The sequence below is a fragment of the Micropterus dolomieu genome, linkage group LG12 (genome assembly GCF_021292245.1).
Source record: "Micropterus dolomieu isolate WLL.071019.BEF.003 ecotype Adirondacks linkage group LG12, ASM2129224v1, whole genome shotgun sequence".
In the NCBI taxonomy this organism is placed as follows: Eukaryota; Metazoa; Chordata; class Actinopteri; order Centrarchiformes; family Centrarchidae; genus Micropterus; species Micropterus dolomieu.
The window spans coordinates 7555898-7578776 of record NC_060161.1 but is presented as its reverse complement, the minus strand read 5'-3'; the positions used below and the strand labels follow the sequence as shown (position 1 = coordinate 7578776).

Genomic DNA, 22879 nt, shown 5'->3' with positions numbered 1-22879 from the left:
GCTTCTGACGCTGTGTCTTGTTCAAGAGTGGCTTGACACGAGGAATGCGACAGCTGAAACCCATGTCTTGCATACGTCTGTGCGTGGTGGTTCTTGAAGCACTGACTCCAGCTGCAGTCCACTCTTTGGTGAATCTCCCCCACATTTTTGAATGGGTTTTGTTTCACAATCCTCTCCAGGGTGCAGTTATCCCTATTGCTTGTACACTTTTTTCTACCACATCTTTTCCTTCCCTTCGCCTCTCTATTAATGTGCTTGGACACAGAGCTCTGTGAACAGCCAGCCTCTTTAGCAATGACCTTTTGTGTCTTGCCCTCCTTGGTTAAGGTGTCAACAGTCGTCTTCTGGACAGCTGTCAAGTCAGCAGTCTTCCCCATGATTGTGCAGCCTACAGAACTAGACTGAGAGACCATTTAAAGGCCTTTGCAGGTGTTTTGAGTTAATTAGCTGATTAGAGTGTGGCACCAGGTGTCTTCAATATTGAACCTTTTCACAATATTCTAATTTTCTGAGATACTGATTTTGGGGTTTTCATTAGTTGTCAGATAATCATCAAAATTAAAAGGAATGAACACTTGAAATATATCAGTCTGTGTGGAATGAATGTATACAGTATACAAGTTTCACATTTTTAGAGGGAATTACTGAAATAAATCAACTTTTTGATGATATTCTAATTATATGACCAGCACCTGTACTATTGGACTATCGCTTCTTGAGGTACAAAGTGGTATTACAACATAAGACTGGCTGGGGCTAGCTGGTTAGAATGCCAACTTCAGTGGATATCTCAGAAACACAGTACATAGGTGTCTCTGACGTAACGTCAGAACTGTTACTTCTTCTCATTGTGTTGATTATCATTTCATTCAGTCAGGAGCTGGTTAGCCTAGCTTAGCATTAAGTCTAGAAGCAGGGGGAAACAGCTAGCAGAAACTTTGGCTGTGTCTACGGTTCAAAAATACACCCAACACCACCTCTAAACTGAATAACATGTTGTATTTTTTGAACGAAAAACAGAACATGTATAAATGGGTGGGTGACATGGTTTTGATATGAGTTTTCATTTTTTCCTGTTTTATGTTATACATATCTTTCCTTTTGTGTCTTTGTAAACTTCACTTTCTGTCTTTGTGTGTTTTACCGCCTGTGTGACTGTCTGCCCCGCCCTGACTGGTTCCAGCTGTCCCCCCCTTATTCTCACCTCACTTTTGTATTTAAGTCAGTATGTTCTCCTGGTTAGTTGCCACTTCATTTTTATGTCAAGCCTCTAGGGATGAAACGATTACCGGTTTAACGGTAAACCATGGTAAAATTCCCAACGGTTATTATTACCATACACATTTTAATTACCATGGTAACCGGGTACGGTTAAGTACGATATTATAATCTCATGGCAAACACTGTCCAGCGTCTCCCAGAATCAGGCGCGCATGCGCAGAATGCAACATGGGTTTGTTTGGGTCAGTGATGGCGGAAGACAACGCTGCGGAGATTTTTCAGTCACTCTGAAGTCCGGTCGTATTATAGTTTTTAAGAGAGTGCTGAGGGAAACTTGATTGACGAAAATAACCTTATAGTGAACGCAGAGTGAGTTAACTTGTAGCTTTGGTCTGTCTGACTTCATATTTATTTATTTCGTTCATGCCGTTTTACAACATTTTGTTTGGCTTTGTTTTTTTCAGACCAACAATAAACACATCTATATATCTATATATCTATATCTATATATCTATATATATATATATATATATATATATATTTCTTTTTTTTTTTTTCCCATGAATGAAAAAAAAAGGAACAGGATGAAGAAAAATCTTGTAGTACCTGACGCTTTTTGTGCACATCAAAAGAAACAGAAAAACAGCTGCTTTATGAATTGATCAACCCCAATCCTCTCCCCAATCACCAAACATTTTCAGTAATAGCTATCTTTACACTTAATTTTTAAATCTTTTTTTTCTGCCTTTTGAAACGTGTTTATCATCATTTTTCTTGTAACATTCCTGTATTTTTTTCTTATACAAATTCACACTTTTGCAGCACTTCAGTTCATAGTCCAAGGTGTTCCACAGTTTAACTCATCTGTTTTTGTGTAGTACGTGCGAAAAGAGTTTTAAAATAATATTGCCTTCTATGGCCCTCTTCCTCTGATACGAGAGTGAATAAATTTTGTAAAACCATAGGCAGAACCCTCTGCTTTGTTTTCCACATAAAAATCAAAATCTTCAAATCAACCAAATCTTTGAATTTTAGAAGTCCAGAATTTACAAATAAACTATTGGTGTGTTCTCTGTAACCTGTCTTGTTGATGATCCTTAATGCTTTTTTTCTATAACAAAAACAGAGGTTTTGTGTTACTAGGGTATGTATTACCCCAGACCTCTGCGCAGTATCCAAAATATGGGAGTATTAGGGAATTGTACAACATATGCAACAAAGAATAGTCTAAAACATCTTTAACTTTATACAAGACCCCAATACTTTTACAAACTTTACTCTTAATATAATCTATGTGAGCTTTCCAATTCAATTTATCATCCAAAATAACACCTAAAAATTTTATTTCATTAACTCTTTCAATGTCAGTTCCTTCAATTGCTTTTCTTACATTTTCATTATTTTTACAATTACCAAAAATCATGTATTTTCTTTTCTCCCAATTTAAACATAATTTGTTTTTATCAAACCATTTCTTAATTTTTACCATTTCTGCATTTATATTTTCTGTAATTTCCAAACAACAAAAACTGTAATATTTTAGACACTTCACAGAGGTCATTAATGAACAAAATAAAAAGTAATGGGCATAAAACGGACCCTTGTGGAACTCCACATATTATATATTTTAACTCAGATTATTGACCATTAATTTGAACAAACTGCTGTCGATTGTTGAGATAACTTTTAAGACATTGATGAGCTGGACCCCTGATGCCATAGTTGTATGATTTTGACAATAGCAGACTGTGATTTATGGTGTTGAATGTTTTGTTTAAGTCAATGAAGACTTGCTAACAGCGTGTAAACTGAAGCTCTGTGTTAGCTGCTCTTGTAAAAACGCTATACGCTGTGTGTCGGCAGAGTCTATTTGTCCACTGCACATGATAACACGTTACGCAGTTTAGTCAACCAACCAGCAGATCTAGAAACGCTACAGACTCCTCTGTATTTATGTCAGTTTTTGGGCTCATTGCAGTTACTGTCACTGTCTTCTAAAGACTTAATTGTGCACGGGGTCATTGTATTACCTATATAATATAAAATCTTGATAATGCACACTTGATGATTTTCATATCAAACAAAATGGCAATTGTATTTGTAGTTTTCAATATAAAACTTGTTGAAATGGTTTCAGTGTGTGTATCAGTACATTTTAATCTTTTTTGGCACATTTTTACAATACCGTGATAATACTGTTAACCGTGATAATTTTGGTCACAATAATCGTGATTTGAAATTTTCATACCGTTTCATCCCAACAAGCCTCCCATGAATTCTCTTTTTCACCAAGTGTTTGGACTGTTTTGGATTATGGAACATACACTAAGTGTTTGGACTGCTCATCTAATTCAGCTGAAGGGCAGCACTCATACACTCAAGGGCGATTAGAGATTATTGTGGAGTCTACGACAAAAAGCCTTTCTCAGCCTTGAGCCACAATGACTATTTTCTCACAGGAAAGAAGTATGCATAAGACAAAACAATCTCACAGATGTTCATTATCAATCCAAACCCTGGTACACTTAGTGGAAATTATAACATAAAATGAGCAAAAGTACATAAGACTATGACATATTGGATTATTAAAGCACATTAGGTAAAAACTATTTCCCATTACACACTTTAGTGAGTGCACTCTTCTAGTGGACATTAATATTATTTCTGGAAATGCTGCTTCCATTTGAATTGCCCTGACACAACCACACTGAAGTCAGAGACCACTTGAGGACAGAAACACTCCCTCTGGACTTGCTGTGGCTGGCCGGAGCCACAGGACGACATGGATCCAGATTAATAAAAGGGCACACACATGAGCTCTGTGCTGAGTTTCCACTGAATAAGAGCAGTGAGTCTGATGAAAGCCCACACAGTCACAAGTCCAGAAGTTTCACCCTTGACTCCTGCAGTTGCAGCACTACTAAACCCGCCAACAGCAGCAGTGGGAGTGATAATATGCTATTGTCCGTTCCCATTCACAGCAGACACACAGGCTGCAATATGTCCAAATGTTACTGTAATGCAAAGACGGTTGAGAATACCAAAGTCAGTTTTGTTTCAGTCGCACTGCTCTCACCAACTTTATTTCCAGCAGCACCAGACATTCATCAAGTTGACACAAACACAACTCCAAATGAAGGCTAATTTTACTAGAATTTTAAATATGAAAGAGTTTGCTAACAGGTTAGCACTTTTAAACAGTGATCAATTTGTCAACATTGTGTTTTGAGTCTGTTTTGCTGCCCCCAATTGGCCACAAATAAATAAATCAATGTAGCTTTACAAGAGCACGCCACCAATTTAGCATTAGACTCCTGTGTAGACTCCTAGAACACTGTCAGACAAATTACTTTTTTTAAGGATCAAAATTGATGTAACAGAACCAGCGATACTGTTTAACCTATTCCACATTCTTCCTCCTGGCGACTTCAGGAGATTTGGGTGTGTTATGCAAGTAGTGGTTAATGTAGGCTGGAGCCTCTGGTCTCAAATGAGGAGTGGACTACGGAGGTCTGGTAAAAACTCCACACATTGTTTTCATTTTCAAACGTGTAGTCTTCAGCCTCAGCTTAACTCAAGTGACATCACCTGAGGATATTTATCAGACTGCCCACAGCTCCCTCAAGACACTAAAAGTTTTATAACATTTTTACATATGCGGCAGTACTCCGCAACTCCTGCAAACAGACTTTGATGTGAAAAATCATTGAAGTTGAACTTTAAGTTCAGAATTAGAGGCTTTTATCAGTTATTTAAATATAAATCTCAATGATGTCCAGTTACATTTTTATTTACTGAGAGAACAAGATGTCCAAAAGCACATGATTCTTGCTGCTGTTGCTAAGTTCAATGTGTCAAATTTACTGTAAATACTGTAGATGCTGCAACGACAGAAAAGTTCTAGTCAGTAATCTAATCAGCTCTATTACAGAAATATTATCTGGGATTTAGATTAAAGAGATAAACAACTAAAGATAGGGATCGAAAGGTCAAAACTAAAACCTGCCAAAACAACAGAGCAGCCAAATTTCTGTTCACTTACTGACAAGTGACAAATAAAAGGCAAAACCTGAGTGGAAAACCTAACAAAGTTAGATCCTTCCATACAGAACACAAGGGCTCACAGAGTGGTTTGATAGTATGAAAATTATGTGAATCATATGCTATGGTCTCCAGCCCAGAACGTAACGTGCAGTTTGACTCGCCTGTTATGAACAAACCACTAAAAAAGAACAGAAAACACATCACTTCCTATGCCACACTAGAGCCCTCGTGGGAAAGAAACAGAAAAGGCTGTAAACGAGGATTCATCTGTAAAGAATGCAGCTCTGTAGCAAGCAGCGTAGAGGCCATGTGCCTTCATGACAAAGTTGCAGATGAAGACTCCCCCACGTTTCTGGCCTGGGGTGTAAAAACAGAAACAATACAAATTCTTGTGCTGCTTCTGCAGGATGCACAAGGCACCGGGGCGGGTTGACAGCACAGGATGTTTGCATCCTGACGCTCAAATCATCAAGTGAAAATAGACGACATTAACCAGTTTTCTACTAAATACACAGGCTGGATGATATACAATATATACAGTATATTCCATATTCATTTGTCAACCATCAGAGATTTTGCTATACAGTGCACAGTGTAATATCTAAACCTAACAGTACAGTACATTAAGTCCCTTAATTTGTCAGCTGCAGAGCTGCAACTAATAATTATTTTCATAATTGATTAATCTGCCCATTTATTTTCTCTACTAACTGATTAATCATATAGTCTATGTAATGTTAAACAATAGGGGGGAAATGTCATTAATGCCTTCAGTTTGCTTGTTTTGTCCAACCAACAGTCACACTTGAGAAGCTGAACCCAGATCATTTTGAGCATTTTTGCTTTAAAAAGGTGACTGAAATGAATCATCGATTATCGAAATAGCTGTTAATTAAATTTCTGTCGATCGACTATTCAGTGAGCAGACGAATGGTTCTAGTACTAGTCAGGCATTTTCATTTTGGGATTAGCCACAAAAGCCTCTCCTGTCTGCTTATTGTACCTATAAGTCCGATACATGATGAGATCAATAGAAAATAACACAGTGATAGCAGATGAGCCCTTGTGAACACAACATAAACCTGTGGTACAACTGATGCAACAGGCTACTACTGTGATTTGTACCATACCTGCCTGTTGACAAGGGATACAGGGTTTCTTAAAGGGTTAAATGGCTTTATTGTAGTGACATAATGGCAAACAGGCACGCACTTGGTCCATCTCCTTTAAACTGACTCTATTTCCTAGAGATCCCTGACATGAACTTTACCTTTTAGGTCTTTTTTTCCTAATAATTTGAACAGTATTTCGACATTGTATGGACTCTGGTATTTAGCTGATTGTGTGTTCTGCAGAAGAAAAGGTATTCTAACCCTTATGGAGGCAATAAGAAGAATTTCAGTCTTGGTCAAACTCTTATTATCATCAAAAATCTCTCACATGCAGCACTTCATTTGCTATAGAAGAGATTCTTAATTCTTAAATACCCAGTTTCACCTTGATGACAGGAAGTGAAATGCCCTGTTTACAGTGTGTGTGTGTGTGCAGTGAGAGAATTTTTGCTCATGAACTAACACGTCCTGGTGGAGGGTTTTGTCGGTCTGTGCCACGGTGAAATGTTCGCACTCACCTTGAACACATCTCCATAGGTTCCGCACCCAATCCGGTGAATTAACTCGTAGTCCTCTAAAGGGTCCAGGAATGACACACCGATCCTGTCCATGTTTGGAGACACCTCTGGGTGCTGTGGGTGAGCCTGGCGGGCTTTCTACTCACACATGCCAGCTGCTGTTGTCGGAGGAGACAGCAGCAGCAGATGAACTCACTGACTGAGCGGTTGATGGGAACTAATTGGAGCTGACTAATTGCTGCTGTATCGATCCGGCTAGCAGACACACAAGACAGCTGTCTGACAGGACAGACACGTTCACACGAACCCACACACACATACACACACACACACACACACACAACTGTGCGTACGCTGACACACTACAAGCGTCTGTGTGCAAATGGTCCCGAGTGGAGCTGGAGTCAAATCACGCATGAGCAAAGACACTCCACACTGTAAAAAATTTCAAGACAAGTCGTTCACCTCTGTGTTGAACTGCTGAGTTTTGATCCTGTGTCCAGCTTCAAGTGGATGCTTGTTCCTGATAAAACATACAAAACTCTGACTTTTGACTTTGCTCAGGATTTTGATTTAAGAAGCCACAGTTCTGACTTAACTTACTAGTCTCATGAAACTGACTCATATTTAACTTACTAAGTCAAAATTCTGGCGGGTTTCTGAATCATATTGACTTAAAACATCACAGTTTTGACTATCATCTAACAATATGGACTATGGTGATAATTTGAACTTATTAATTAGGTCATGGTTTCAGTTTGTCCAGTACTTTTGTTTAGGACCAAATGTATCAGCTGTAGCCTACTTTGTGTTTAGGGCTAATTAGCAAATATTAGCATGCTAACACCTTGTTAAACTAAGATGGTGAACATAGTAAACATTATTTTAAGATAAAAGGTGAAAGTTATTACTAATTTTAGTAATAGTATCACACAATGTTATGTACAAACAATATTATAAACTAAAAATTGACATGCTGTAGACCTTTCGACTTATTGTAGATTATGTAGGCAATTTCAACTCTATATCACATCATTTTGATTTGTTATCCATAATATAGATCACGTTATAAGTCTGCTGTAGCATTTCATAACTTTGACTTAAAAAGTTAAACTCTTGACTTTAAAGTATGAATGCATCACAATTAGGACTTAAAAAGTCAGAATTTTGGGTTAGTCAAAAACACGGACTTGTTTCATCATTTTCATGTAACGTTAAGTTTTGTTTAGTGTATTGTGTGTAGGAATACAAGTGTCTTGAGTGCATATTGATTTACTTCAGAGCCTGCTGCCACCGATCTCTACTCAGTCTGCGGTCTCACTGACATCACAAAGAAGTGCTTGACAAGTTACATGCCATAAATACCAACGTATCAGTTTTGTTCCTCTGCATATGCTCCCTTACTGTCTTCCACATTTGCCAACAGAATGCACCAATTTGTGCTCTAAATCCACAGAACCTTGTTACAGACTGGCTAATACTTGCCTCTGTGAGATCATATAAAGCAGGTCTCCTCTGGAGATGTGGACCCTTGTTTTACTGCTAAATGTACAAGATGGCATACCTCCTACTGCAGTAGAAACTGAAACACCCTGTTTTACAGTGTACAGCCTCTCACAGCACACACGTGCCCTTATATGTGTAACAGACATAAGACCACATCGCATTCTTTTTTCATCAGGTCTTTATTACTTGCAGATACAAAAACATGAACAAAAACCACAAATCATCAAGCAAATAGGATGTAGCAGTGCCACCTAATGTGCCTCTGTCTCAACAGTGCATGGTCTTCCTGGTCTTCTCTTATCAATTAGAAATATTCCTAACTCAGCTAATCTCAAAACTAAAGGCCACCTACTTTAGAAAAGAACAAAGGCAAAATAAGGCAACACAGAGCTAGCAAGAAAGAAGCTGTCGATAGAGCAGAAGTGGACAATGTTACACAGTAACTATCCTAAAGTAATCACTTCCAAGGCTTCAGTTATGAACAGTTCCAAATGGTATAAGTTGATATTTACACATCTGAAGTTGTATTCTGGTTATCCTCGTTACTTTGGCTTCAAACATCCACATGTAAGTCAATGAGAAGTTAATAGTCAGTGTGCAATTGGCTGCCAATTAATACACAAACTAATGATGAGTGAGTGCTTACAATCTATCAAACCAGGCAGTTTGCCAAAAAATGTTTTCTTAATTAAATAAAAGAGAATGAAATGTTCACTCCTTCAGTTCAAACCTGATATGTGATGCTTAACTCACTTGTGCTAGTAAAATATATTGCTAGGAACTATGAGGATATTGACTGAACTGGACCTCTGGATGAAAACACTGGTAAAAAGTTTCACAAACAAAAGCGAGGTTAATCGAGTGTCCGTGCTGCTGTTCACAGTATGTCCTACAGAGTCGCAATAACTCCTACAACAATCAACATGTCTACAGCGACTTGCGTTGTCGCTTCATGAAGGACATGGAGTAATCCCCGGCCGGTGTGCTCTTCTGTCTCTTCATCTGGACCTGGGACTGGGCGGTCAGCTGCAGTTTGATGGCACTGGAGTTCACCTTGGCTGCACACAGCAGTTCCTTCATCCCCTTCATCTTCTCACTCTGAAATACAACCACAGGACCAGCTGGGGAGGGAGACACCTGATGTTGGGATGAGGGTGAAGATGCTGGGCTGGGGGACTTAGGTTTTCCTTCAACGTCTCCGCCCCGCAGACCCTGGGAGGAGCGGCGGCGGCCCCCTCCCTCTCCCACCTTCTTGGGCTGGGTTGCTGCTGCTGCTGCTGCTGCTGCTGCCGCCGGGGAGGGTGGGGAGGAAGGAGCAGCAGCAGGAGGAGAGTTCTGCTCCTCCAGCCTGGACTCTCTCCTGGGGCCTCTTCTGCGCCCCTCTCGGGGGTCATCGCTGGACTGGTCATCATCATCCTGGGACTCTGGCTCTTTGGTGATGATCGACACCTTCTGACGCACCTTTGGAATCAGGCCACAATCCCATTTTTAGCTAGAAAACATCAACACACACATCGATCTCTCTCAAAGACAGAGGTAGGCAGGGTTTCTCACCTGAGCATCAAAGCGGCTCAAAGACTGGACCAGGTACGTGGCCCAGCCCACATGAAGGACCGGAGTGGGGCTGCCCTCCTCCCATTTGCAGATGCCATCATAGAAACGCAGCAGGTGGGCAAAGCATTCTGAGTCCTGGAGTGCTGAGAAGGCTGCTGCCTGCTTAGGGTGCTCCTGAAAGAAGCAAGAGGAGGATGTTTACATTACATTGATTTTATTAGTCACTACTATCAAAAATGTTATCAAAACTCATGTTAATGCAGGTGTAAATGCACAGAGTGAAGTGGCTGACAAACATTCTTGAGGAGCCACCTGGAGTCAGATGGGGAGTCGCCGACAGTTCCAAAAGCACGCACAGAGATAGTCTGTTCGTTTTAACTGATGTATTTATTTCTGTATACTCCGGTTGACTTTCCAACAATGAAAATAACAAAAAACAAATTATATAAGACCAACACGTAACTAATGTGAAGCGCTGCGGTCAGAAAACTGTTGGCTCTCCGCCATCTAACTCATCCGCAGGCCCTCCCTACAGTCTACTTAAGGGTAACCTATCAGCGCCCTAGAGACCCAGAATCAAGGAGGAGCAGGTCAAGAAGCAATGTAAAAATTTTCTCCTAATTCATGAATCACAATATCAAAAATTAACTCAAAACATCCATTTTCTTATTTGAATTAAAGAACTCTTAAGTATGGCTCCAACACAGAGTGTTTTGCAACCAGAATGTTAATGTTGGCCAGACCTCATCTGGAGTCACACTGTGATCATGACAGGTTCAAGTATTTTTGCACTCCTATTCTTAAATTGGTTTTGTATAACTTGGTAAAAACCAAGCTGGGCCACATTCTACATTCCCATCACTAACATGGGATGTGCACGGCCCAGGACCGGAGGGCTCTGCAGCGGGTGACTAAAACTGCTCAGAAGATCATTGGTACCCATCTCCCGAGCATCAGTGATATCGGTGAGGTGAGGTGCCTGCAGAGCCCAAAGGATACTAAAGGACAGTACCCACCCAGCCACAGCCTGTTCACCCTGCTGCATTCTGGAAAGAGATATAGAAGTTTCTGCTGCCACACCACCAGACAGCAGAGCAGCTTTCCCCCAATTCTAATTCATCCTCAGCACTGTTCCACTGAATACAGTTTATTTCTGTTTACCATTTTTATAACTGCTTCTACATTAATGTCTGCTGTATTGTCTGCTATGTGGCAGAAGGAAGTATAGTGAAACTCAATTTCACTATATGACCTGTTATATTGTGACAATAAATCTACCTACCTAAAGTCCCATTCAAGCTTTCCATCATAAATCTACCAACGAGCTCTTTCTCTGCGAAGAAAATGACATAGAGCAGCATCGCTCCTTTCACCTGGGACAAATCTGCAAGCCCCATCTACCTAGTCTGCAAACTGAAATCCAATCATTGATTAACTAAATCAGGCTGCACCATGAAAACTAGGAATTGAAATTGGTTTGTGTAGCGTTGTCCAGTTAACAGGAAGTCACTGTAACATCACAAGCTGTCACATAACCGAATCCTTTGTACAAAATGGCACGACTATCTGTATCTATGCAGAAATGTGTTAATAGTATTAATCTGATTATGCTACCTTTGATGCCTGATGAAGCGCCAACCTGGGCTAAACACAGTGTCCTCTTTCTAAATGAATTAAAGAAAAGAATTTCTGAAAGGGAGCATTCTACAGTACAGTGCTGCGAGTCCCTGTGAAAAAGACATTATGCTAACTTTACTGACATTATTTTGTTAACAATTTGTAATTTCAGACATGGATGGACACAAGCAATGCCAGATGGCCCGGGAACAGTAAAAATGTATGTTGTGCAAGTTGATTGGCCAGTTCGGGCCAGTAAAAGTTGCTCTGTCTACATCAGACGTCGGCTGCCTCGCTGTCTACGCTGCCTACGCTGCCTACGCTGTCTACGCTGTCTACGCTGTCTACGCTGTCTACGCTGTCTACGCTGTCTACGCTGCCTACACTGCCTACACTGCCTACGCTGTCTACGCTGCCTACGCTGCCAACGCTGCCTACGCTGTCTCCAAAGGCAACATTGAAACTACTGAATATCTTATGGTCTTTTCAGATGGAAAGCAGCAGGGGCAAGCGTGTAGGAAGGGCAATCTGACAGGCAGAGTGACAAGCGGGCACGATCCCGTGAAACTGTACTGTCTGAAACACAGTTCCAGGTACACTGTGTTATTTGCTGAAACATAATTTAAAAGCATTTTGATCAAGTGTTGGGTCTGACGTGGCGACTATATGTTGGGGTAATACATCAGCAAGCAGGTTTTCTCATTCGGTTCAATTAGCTACTAACAGTTCTGTCTGGCAGTTAGTGGGGTCAGTATTTACTAACAACTGATCTCTACATGATAACTAGTTTGTGTGGTGCAGGCTGATATAATTTACTGATGTGTAAGTAAGCACTTGTGCTATAACCATAGACTGGAACTGCTGTTTTTGGCTCTTGATGTTGGCTTGATTTTTCAGCCCCAGAGTTTACAGCTTGGTTATAAGAGGTCCAGACAAAGATCACATGTTAATATCAGGTGGAGAGGTCTTAGTCTCAGGTTTATTTATTTCCATTGACAACCAAAAATAAACAAACAAACAACCAACCAACTGTAAATGAAGTGAACAGATCTGAAATTTTAGTCTGCTGTACTGCAGCTCTTCCCTGGTTGGGAATACTCACCTTGTCAGCTCCTTCTCCTCCCTCCTCTCCCTCCCCCAGACTCTCTGCAGCAGCAGCTGTCTCCTTCAGCAGAGTGGGGATAACATCGTTTGCAATGTCAAAGAACTCCTTGTAGATCTCCTCATCCTCACGGAAATAGTTATATCTGCAAGAGCAGAAAAGGGGAAAAGGTCTGTTAATAACGGCAGGGAGGGAGCCAGAACACAGCCTGCAACATATTTTCATCTACTGCGTGTCTTCTCCTTTACAAAAGACATCATTACATAAAGTTCAGATTAAGAAGGGCTTTTTGACAATTTGATGTCTTCAGGGAGGAATGTTGGCTTGTAACATGTTGATTATTGAAGGCATTGCAGTCCAGACACGACAAGAAGTGACCTCTACAAAGAATCCCGTTATGATACAAACACATGCATTCTCTCTGTAGATGGTGCACAGAGGGCGAGCTGAAACTGAAGAACAATGGGGGAGCAGGAAAAGGAAGCTGATAGATGGGGAGGGAATGTGTGGTCTGGTGGGTCAGTGCTGGTATTTTTAGCTGCAGCTCATGAACAGTGTGTTTAAAGGGGAGGAGAGAGCGTGGCTACAGAGCTCGACACTTCCTGGCTCCACCACTACGCCCTCTCAAACTGACTGGGCTTATTTAGAGGGAAAGCACCACAGTGAATGAGCTCAGGCAGAGGTCAAACACAAGAGCCATTAAACTTCACTTTAATCCTTATATTTGAGGTAAGATGGCTGATAAAGGCCTTTAGACTTCTTCATATTTTATCATGCCGTCGCGACACAAGTCAAGAAAGATAGCTGTGCATTTACTGCCACCTTGTGTTCGTTTGGTGAAATAAAACTGGAGCTGCTGGGTTGGTCGGCTGCTGCGCGATGAACACTTTACTTCACCGTATCCTGCTGTAAACACCGGCATGGTGAAGCTCCTAATGTTCCAATAATTGAATTGGTTGGACAAAACCAAACCCGTATTAACGTTATATCGTCATTTAAAATGCTTGATAGCAGTATTTGGATCAACAGGTTGGTGTTATTTTAACTTGCAGTAAATCATTTTTACCTGTTTTCTTGATAAATTCAGTATAATGTACATCTCCACTACATTAATTCCATCATAGTCATGCCATATTAACCACTATGCTCTTCCACTTTGCTGTTAAGATCCTGTCAATGAATCACTTTCACATTAACATCCTTATACTAGCTCGAAGGGCATAATCCTGCTCCTTCCTGGTAGGCTGTTTCATATGAAACAACCACAGGAAGTGTTGAGTTTTACTGATAGTACACTGACTAATAAATAGAGACTGCAGTTCTGCTGCTTCTCAAAACAGAGCTACCGTGTGCAACCCCCCCGATAAGAAACAAATTCGATAAGTAGAATCGGACTCCATAAAATCAAGCCAACACCCAACCCCAGATGCAGTAAGTGTGGCTGTATGTTCGCATGATAAGTCCATATGAAAGACTCACTATTCAAGTTGTGCCATATGTGATGTTTTTTGGAGGAGAGCGCCTATGAAGGTTATTAACTTTCATTGTCGATTTGTTTTGTAACTTTTGAATGCTAAGAATATTGTGTACTCATTGTCCCAGACTGAACATGTGACCTTGCATTTCCATTAACTTTAACCTGCAATATACTAGTGGGTAAAAGCAGTGTGAACTCACTCCTGCATGACCTGAGCTGCCTTGGCCCAGGCCCTCAGAGCCTCCCGCACATTCCTGTGTCTGTAGTGGAAACCAGCCAGGTACATGTAGGGGTAGATGTGTTCGTTGTTGTAGTGCTTCTGAGCAGAAGTGACAGCCTGAGGGAGAGCACAGATACACAGAGAAGTGACTTCCTATCAAACATCCTGATCTGCAGAGAGATACAAGAAGCATGTGCACCACACTCACACATCTGCTGTCACTTTTACATCACGTCAGAGGTAGAGAAGTTCAATGATATCTTGTTGTCTAACTCTGAGGGGTTCATACAGGGAACTCACTAGAAAGCCAACACTCATTCACTGGTCACTTTTAGTAACTGAAGCTGACCCCATCTGGTTGGTTTTGGTAAGTGCATGGCTGATACAGGTTCCATAAAACTATGTTAAAAATAAAGGTTTTAAAATGTGTCTCTCATATTGATATATTAAAAATTAATACTTGAACATTTTGGGAGCCTGCAGAAACATTCCAGTCTTAGTGCTGTGTGACCTGGAGGAAACCTATCTAAAGACTTACCTTGAGGTGGATTTCCAGGGGGCTCTCCTTGCCTGGGATTGGATCCTGATCTTCTAGGTCCGCCAGAGTGCCCATGGCCATAGGATACCTGGTACGCAGTACAGCACAGGAGGAAGTTTACACATTAACTCTTGTGGACAGGCACTGTATACAAACTGGGAGACTTTCAGAGACACTTGATTCCTTACTAACTTTACCAACACACACTCACCTGTCCAGGTCGCCTCGATCATACAGCAACCAGAGGAGTTTCTGTTCAATCAGGGACAGAAAGAGTAACATAAGCAGGTCATGAAAAAGAGTGTCTGACTGTAAAGAACTGTGCAATATATGGTGTTATCAGTTAGAACATATACTCCATACCTAAACAAGTGTTTCCGACAAGTTGAGACTACATTAGTGATGGTAAAATCAGTATAATGTACATTTCAAAGGTATTATTTCCATCAGTACAACAGAGCCATATCATATTGACTAATCTGCGCTTCTACTTTGCTGTTAAGAAGATCCTGTCAATGAATAACTTCCAGCAGATTATTCACATTAACACTTCCACTGGCTCAAAGGGCACAATCCCATTCTTTCCTGGTAGGCTTTTCATGTGAAACAACTGCAGAAGTGCTGACTTTCATTTATGGGTTCTTAACAGCGATGGGAAGAAAATAAAGTAGGAGCAATTGGAAATAAGTGATTTTAAACAATATTCATATTAAAAAAAGAAAGTGAGGTCAGCAGAGCAGTGAATAGGACATGACTCTGTGCAACAAAAACAAAAAATGTTATCAGTTTATATACATAAGAATATCTAATTGTTCGTTTTTAGACCTGCTCTCTGACATTTACACTACTGCTTCCTCCAACATATGAAAGTGAACATTGTGGTGTGTTTGCGGGAGAATTAAAAAAACCCCAAATGTAACAACCCACTACAAGTGGCAGTGCTCACCTGCTGCAGTTGCAGGAGCTCAGAGCTGTCTGTATGCAGATCAAGGGAGGGGTTGATGGCACAAACCATGAAGGCCACCTCCATGTTTCTGTCACATTTCATGTAGGAGCCCTTAAGATACAGCCAACTCTGAGGGGGGCACACACACAGGACAGTTTAACAGCAATGTGAATATTAAAATCACAGGAAGTAGTACATATTAAATAGTATACATTGTAAGCCTGTCTACTGTGCAGTGTGCCTTCATCACCAGTCTGTTTCATGTCCACACTGACTTATTGCAAGCAAACCAAGAGGTTTCAACAAGCAGTCACACAGGCCGACAGCTAACGCATTTACTGGACAGTTATGGTGATGTAATCCAGCATCATCAGTGCATCATGAGGGGAAAATAGATTCCGGTTACAGACACTAGGTCATGCTGCACATTACTGAATCTTGTGTTAAGTGATGTCACAAAGAACTCACTAAGACTATGTTCAGACTGCAGGCCAAAGTGACCCAAACCCGACTGTTTTGCCCATGTGTGACTCAGATCTGATCTTTTTATGACAGTGTGAAAAGGCCACAGTCACATGGAATCTGATCTTTTTAAATGCGATTTCAGTCTGGACACTTAGGTCGGAACTGATGCGACTTTGACGTCACTCTAGAGCAGCTGTTATCACAGTCCTGCTGTACACGGAGCCACAGTGGACGAAAAAACTTCACAAAAGCCATTATTTTTCATGTGGCTCTCTTCCTCCGCTACCTATCTGCTCACAAGTTCCCTTTCTTACACCTGAAATCCACCGGACCGAGAACTCTCTTCTGAGTTATGTGCATGCAGTCTGTCTGAACAGACACCGTGGGGAGAGAGAGAGGGAGGGAGAGAGTTGTGGGGCAGATGCGTTGAACAGCACCAGAAACCGTAAAGAAACGAACAGAAAGTTGTGAACACTAATTCTGGAGAAATGTGAACCGTGACAGGACTCAATTATGGCAAAAATCATTATCATGATTATTTTGGTCATAATTGAAATCAGGATTATTAACACTATTACTGACTGACTTAGGAAACATCATGCATTTATTGAAGTTTTAAAACTGAATGTGTCATTTTTTTTTTTTAATATTATAAGAAATAGTAATCGTATATTATTAACTTTAAACAGTGTGTGTGTTTGTATACATTGAGTGGAGCAGGGGGCAGGTGGACAACTCGTAACGTTACAAACGCTGAAATTCAACAGTGTGTGTGTCGGGAGATGCAGCGACTCAAAAACTAACGTTGAGCAAAGTATAAATCCAGAAATACAGACGGGGACACGGGGATATTTTAAAAGCACAGACACACCGGGTTAAGTATAGGCATAAATAATATGTAAATTGTAAAGCTATGAGCGGAGGAAAAGTCCGCTAGCCGCTTGGCTAATTTCTGCAGTGTAAAATCCGTAGGCTTAAGCTAATAACGGTGACTAGCAAGTTGTAGCAGTTATGACCCCGTCATGTAATTATCACATGTATGCACACCAAAGTAAACATCACAGCCTGGATGAGAGTAAATTTGAGCTTTTAGGGAGGGGCAGGGGGGCGCTGCTGTAAAAGAAAGGGTACGCTGGCTTTATAACACAAGACAAAACAGCGTGTGCACAATAATCCTAATATTAATTCGATTAACTTGTTTTCATGAGCGTTGGAAGCCAAAATCGAAATCGTTATTAAAATTCAATTAGTTGCACAGCCCTACATTTTAGTTATTATTCCGAATTTGAACAGTGTTTGGGAGTTTTGTTAGGTGCTAAGAGAGCATTTCATCATTATTTAATGTCTTGGAGGTAGGCCTCACCTTCTCACTGACTCCTGCTGTGACAGTTTGTCCTCGTCTGTCCTCGTTACCCTTTCCGTGCCAGGTGACCTCGGCTGTCTCTTCACCATTTTTGCCGAAAATCACCCAGGCGTGGTCCTCAGAGAGAGCCAGGTGGACATCCTTCAGGCCTAGAACTTGGCAGGCTGCCACCACAGCAAATGCCACACCAGAGCTGTCCAGTTTGGTACCTAGTTCAGATTTAACAAACAGAGGTTTTCATCAATTTAACAACACTAATTGCAAGTTGATCAAAGTCAATACTATCCGAAACAAATACCTTCATAAAACTAATTTAATTGTAGTATTTGTTGTCATACCAGTGATGAGACTGAAGAGGGACTGAATGTGGGCCCGGTCCTTGAAGTAAGAGCGACTTAGACTGTTCCAGATCACATCTGACACTTTCTTCACCAGCTCCCTGCTGGACCCTGCAGCAGTCCTCCTGTACTGGGACAGGTCTACCGCGCCACGGATCTGGGCCGTGAAGCGTTCGTACAGTGCAGAAATCATGCCCAGCTCCACCGTGGGAAAGCAGGAGTTGGGACAGTCCGGCTCCAGCGGTTCAAAGCGGACTCCCGGAACATTTATGGGAACGACCCGGTTCACAGCTAGGAAGTGCTCGACAAAACCCAGGACCAGGGAGAGAAGGGCTAAGTCTGGCTCTGACTTGCGGAGCTCAGCATCAAACAGATGAACCACACCGTCGATCCCCCGCAGGGGAAAGTGCTTCTTCTGGGCTGAGTGCAAACCCATGATGTCCTCTCAGTAGACTCAGATGCTCTCCTCACCTGCAGTACTGAATATTACAGAACAGTCAGTTTCACTCCACATCATCTACACTTTCTGACTTCCTTAAGCTGTCTGTAGCTCTCAGCTCCAAGCCCATTGGTTCATACTGAAGATGCAAATCTTTAAAAACAGCTCACAAATATATAGTTCTATCTTGTTAAAAGGATCAGTAATTTCCACAGCTGGCCTCTGTAGTTTTTAGCAAATGTTGAACAAACAGCAAACAGGGCATTTGTTCGGAATAACAGGGACTATGATATTCACCGGCAAATGAATCCACGTTTGGCGCTCTAGTGAGTGTTTGCTGCAGCAGGATGATGTATGAGGGACTGAGTCAAAATAATCAACTACGTGTGACTAAGTGTGTGTGTTCATGGTGATGAAGGAACATGTGACCCAGTGCAACAGTGAAGCTCACTGATGTGTTTTTAATAGACAACGATGGAGCTCTATAGCTCAGAAGAATAAGAGATATCAGTCTTTGGATAGACACACAGTACTTGTTAGTAGAGCATTAACATTACTGGTTTAGGTTCAGTTTTATTCTTACACTTAATTCAGTATGTTTCTTAAATAAACAGCTTTAAATAATATTTGCTTATATACCTTACACAAGTGTGTCCCTTCTCGATAAGCAAAGCAGCATTTCTTGACATATTTTATCAAGCTTGGTAGACTGTACCTAGTATGGAAAATTTTCGCTATTAAACACTCTGTTTATAATCTCAGCAATCATAATTGTGTCCATGTTACTATAACTACCGCACGCTAAACAAATAAAACATAAACGTAGACACTGAGCCACAGCTGAGCAGCTCGCACCGTTGCATAATGTTGGTTACATCAATGCCGCTAACATGGGCTACATTGCATTGGTGGGCGGGGCACTCCCACTGCTACATTCAATGTAAATCTGAAAATACAAGCTCTGTCGTGGGGGTTCGTGACTCCGATTAATACACTGAAATGTCTCCGCAACATCACAAATGAGTCTTTCAGTACAGACCGAGACACCCTGCTAGATGAATTAATTTACTAGCCTGGCTGGCTGACGAATGCTAACTAGCTAACTTTACTAAGTTATGTTAAGGTTTGCTATTTATCAATTTAGGCTTGATGGTAATTTCCTGAATGAATACTTAGTTGTTTAAATAAGTGTGATATGTACAGACATAACCTGAACCAGAAAAGGACCCACACTGTGATAAATAACGTTAGCTTGGGAGCAGCTGGCTGAATGACTGGTTGTCGTAAGCAGCAGCTAACAAGCTAACGAGCTGCTAGTTAGCTAAACTCACCACTTTTTGATAACGGTTGTCCCCCTAATACTCTCGCGAAATATCTCTCCACCACATGCCGCAAGGCTGGCTCACTCTAAGCTCTTATGGACGGAAATTTTGACCAATGTGTAAGAGAATACATACCCGTTTTCTCACAGCCTCAGCCACATGTTTTTGTTTGTGTCCCCCTTCTTTTGCCGCGCAGTTCAGTCTGCCAAAAAGTCCCTTGCAGTGTATCACCAGTCTCTACGTTTGCGTAAGAGCCAGAGCAGATCTCATAACGACCTGTAGATCGCTGTCAAGCGCAGTTGAACGCCGATAGACCCATCCCCATGGTTATAGATCTTAACCACTGGGCGCACGGTTTTCTGTCACATAAGCTGGGAAATGTAGTTCATATTATGTTATTCGCAAAAGCCCCAGTAGAGGGTAGCATTATGCAGTTTTGTGATAAATTGTTATAAAATGGAACAAAGGTAACCGTTACATAATGGAAAACAGGCGACAGCAAAACCCGCACATTTTGTTATTGTGTAAACTGGTACTGGAACCATGAAGTCACAGCATCTACCTCATTATTAAAAACTATTTTATCAATGTGGCTATGGCTGGCTTTGTTGCAAACAGCTCAAACACCCATCCGTTTATGCATTAAATCCATAATTAGCAAATACTTTAGTAAAAAATATTTTGGTACCGTTTACTTAAAATGCATGTAATGCAGCCTCCTAATTATATAACAGCTAATGGCCGAAATACAAAACCCCACTTTGTTCAAAGCAGGTATATAACATGGTGTCTGTGTTCAGGAATATTCTTCTTGCTGCTTTCAATTGCTGTCGAATATTTCTATGGCGCTTTTGAACCTCAGAACAAAATGACTAATTTTGTCTAGTTGGCTTTTTACTGATACAATAGTTGCTGGAGTATATTTTCAAAAGGCAGGAATCATGAAGGACAATCACCGTCTTCTGGTAATTATATGAAGTTGATGGTTCCGTATTATTGTACATGAACGCACAGACAAGTCCAATTTGTCAGGTTGGATATGAGATATCGGAGCCTACAAGGAGACCTTGAACGTGTCTCACTCCGACATGTTTTTCCCCTCCTCCAACGTCCGCCTTGTTTCCCTCCATCTCTTCCAACCTTTCAGTGCTCGGACGTTGCGTTAAGGTGCGGATCCAAGTCCCGCTCTTGGGGAAATTTGAGGAAAGTCAGACGACAAAGTACCCTTCAAAGGACAGTATAAGATAATTTAAATAGATACGACAGACACTTATTCGCCTTTGTGCAGTTGTTTTGAAACTACAGTAAAAATGGATCCAATGACTCAGTCCGCCCAGATATCATCGTCGCAAGGGTTTGCTGATGGACAAAATTCTGCTGCCAAAGAATCAAAGCTGTCCGGTAAGAAATAGCCTAACGTTAATTAGACAATGTTAGCTTTTAACGTAATGGTTTACAGTAAGTAGTAATTTACTATTACAGCAAATGTGTTTTTATTTACAGGCATGTTAATGATTCCATAGGTTTATGTCAAGTGTACAACTTTAACGTCAGCCATTGTAACATAACGTTGTAAACCCATCTCTATCATTTTGTCTGGTGTTAGCCTGTGCGGAGATGTTCAACGTTAGGGTCTTTCAGCTATAATGGGAAACACCTGCGGTAGTGGACATATTTGGACCCTGCCAACTTACCAGTCATGCCTTATGTAGCTTTGGCCTGTCCCTAGGAACGTTACACACCGCTGTCTTCTGTGACGACAACTTTACACAAACAAATGTGTCTGTTTTAAGTCGCCTTGCTAACAGACACAGTCTATAACCAGTGTAGAGCATGAGGTAAGACATTTAGCTCAACTGTCTAGTCGTACAGCCGAATGGTCAGCTATGCAGCGAAACACGGAATTATGGGTTGACACTGGTCGCCGCTGAGCTGCTTTTTGCATATGCTAGCCGAAATGAAAGCTGTATCCCAATGACTTTTAATATAGGCTCACATCATGTTCTGGAGGTGGGTGTGTTTGTTGATAAATGATAGGCATTACATGACAGTTTTTACAGTAACGTGTGGGGTGACAAAGCGTTATCGGTGCCAAATTCGGTGCTAAGTGTTCCGAAGCTCTGCACTGCAGATGCGTTGTAACTGGGCTACTGCCAGTGAAGCAGGACCTCGTAAAGGCGCATTGCCCGTTTTGTGTGGGTGTCTTGATAATGGTACAAGTAAAATAACAAAATATCGTACCTGAAGGGCTTAAGTGCTGTCATTCATTGCTGTCTACCAACTGTCAAATTTGCAGTCTTTTTAGGTTGCACAGTCTAGGCCCACCTTATTAAAACAAAGGACGCGTTTCTCACAGGGCCTTACTGACAGGTTATTGTGTATAAGGGAGTGGCTGTGTGTGTGTGTGTGTACGGTATGTTTGTATTTGCCTTAAGCTGTCAGATTTGGACTCCATGGCTCAGTCACTACATGTGAGCCATTTGGAAATCCTTCCAAGCCATGTTCTGTTAATGGAAAGGATTGTTGGCTTAAGAATTATAGCACATGTGTTCATGGGCGTCAACTGGATATGGCAGGGTGTGGCCACCCTGAGTTTCAATTTGGTCTTGAAGCTGTTATCAATGAGAAGAGGAAAGCAAAAATTAAATCTACTGGGACACACACAAGTAGGGCTGGACAATAAAGCAATAACAATAATGATCACAATATAATTTATTTTCAATAATATAACAAATTATTTTTCAATAAATGTTTCATTGTATTCACTTGAATCATCCACAAATTAGGATTTCATTTTTTTAGTAAGATGTTGTTGATATTTTGTTGAGGAACAAGGACTGAAAAAGCTTTTACTTAATTTTACTTGTGCATATTTGTCAAAAGATTTTATCATAATAGTTTTGAATGTTCTACTTCAGATTTGTGAAGTGATCCACTGTTTGGCCTCAAGTGTTTGTCATGTTCTGACCATTAAGAAGAGTTTAAACCACAATTAACTATCAGTTTCTTCGACTTTCACTCAGGAGCAAAAATCAGCCTTTAAACTCGAAGGAAATAACAATTTGATACTTATCGTGATAATTATTGATATCAAAAG

The 22879-nt window shown here is 41.0% G+C and overlaps 3 protein-coding genes across 6 annotated transcripts in view; 1 reads left to right on the top strand and 2 right to left on the bottom strand.

Annotated features, from left to right (window-relative positions):
• The window catches only part of map4k2 (mitogen-activated protein kinase kinase kinase kinase 2), a 44393-nt gene extending 37130 nt beyond the window's left edge, over positions 1–7263 (bottom strand). Inside the window, exon 1 of the mRNA XM_046064851.1 lies at positions 6896–7263. Within this exon, the coding sequence (XP_045920807.1) occupies positions 6896–6988 (93 nt within the window). The 5' untranslated portion in view covers positions 6989–7263. The remainder of the gene's footprint in view (positions 1–6895) is intronic.
• A 1298-nt stretch (positions 7264–8561) lies between these two features.
• Positions 8562–21601, bottom strand: men1 (multiple endocrine neoplasia I). Of its 3 annotated transcripts, none has more exons than XM_046064847.1 (10): positions 21477–21601; positions 18022–18500; positions 17684–17892; positions 15856–15984; positions 15121–15161; positions 14910–14997; positions 14352–14488; positions 12675–12819; positions 9956–10129; positions 8562–9862 (listed from the first exon to the last, which is right to left on the bottom strand). In XM_046064847.1, the coding sequence occupies exons 2-10, from the start codon at positions 18455–18457 to the stop codon at positions 9329–9331; spliced, it is 1893 nt and encodes a 630-aa protein (XP_045920803.1). In that variant the 5' UTR covers positions 18458–18500; positions 21477–21601; the 3' UTR covers positions 8562–9328. The 3 variants fall into 3 exon arrangements, with proteins under 3 accessions (XP_045920803.1, XP_045920802.1, XP_045920804.1); XM_046064846.1 differs by lacking the exon at positions 21477–21601 and adding an exon at positions 19918–20192; XM_046064848.1 differs by lacking the exon at positions 21477–21601 and adding an exon at positions 19792–19880.
• Positions 20872–22879, top strand: part of rtn3 (reticulon 3) — a 71029-nt gene continuing 69021 nt past the window's right edge. The window contains exon 1 of one of the 2 annotated variants that reach the window (XM_046064850.1): positions 20872–21183. In XM_046064850.1, coding sequence (XP_045920806.1) covers positions 21093–21183 — 91 coding nt within the window. In that variant the 5' untranslated portion in view covers positions 20872–21092. The remainder of the gene's footprint in view (positions 21184–22879) is intronic. The other variant, XM_046064849.1, reaches the window with a different exon arrangement.

Bases quoted from the DNA above. Each gene is read 5' to 3' on its own strand.
- men1 (XM_046064847.1), bottom strand. From the start codon at position 18,457: ATGGGTTTGCACTCAGCCCAGAAGAAGCACTTTCCCCTGCGGGGGATC. The intron at 10,130-12,674 runs GTGAGTATTCCC...TGCTTCTTTCAG, and splicing joins GAGGAGAAGGAGCTGACAAG to GAGCACCCTAAGCAGGCAGC. The intron at 9,863-9,955 runs GTGAGAAACCCT...CTGATTCCAAAG, and splicing joins TGAGCCGCTTTGATGCTCAG to GTGCGTCAGAAGGTGTCGAT.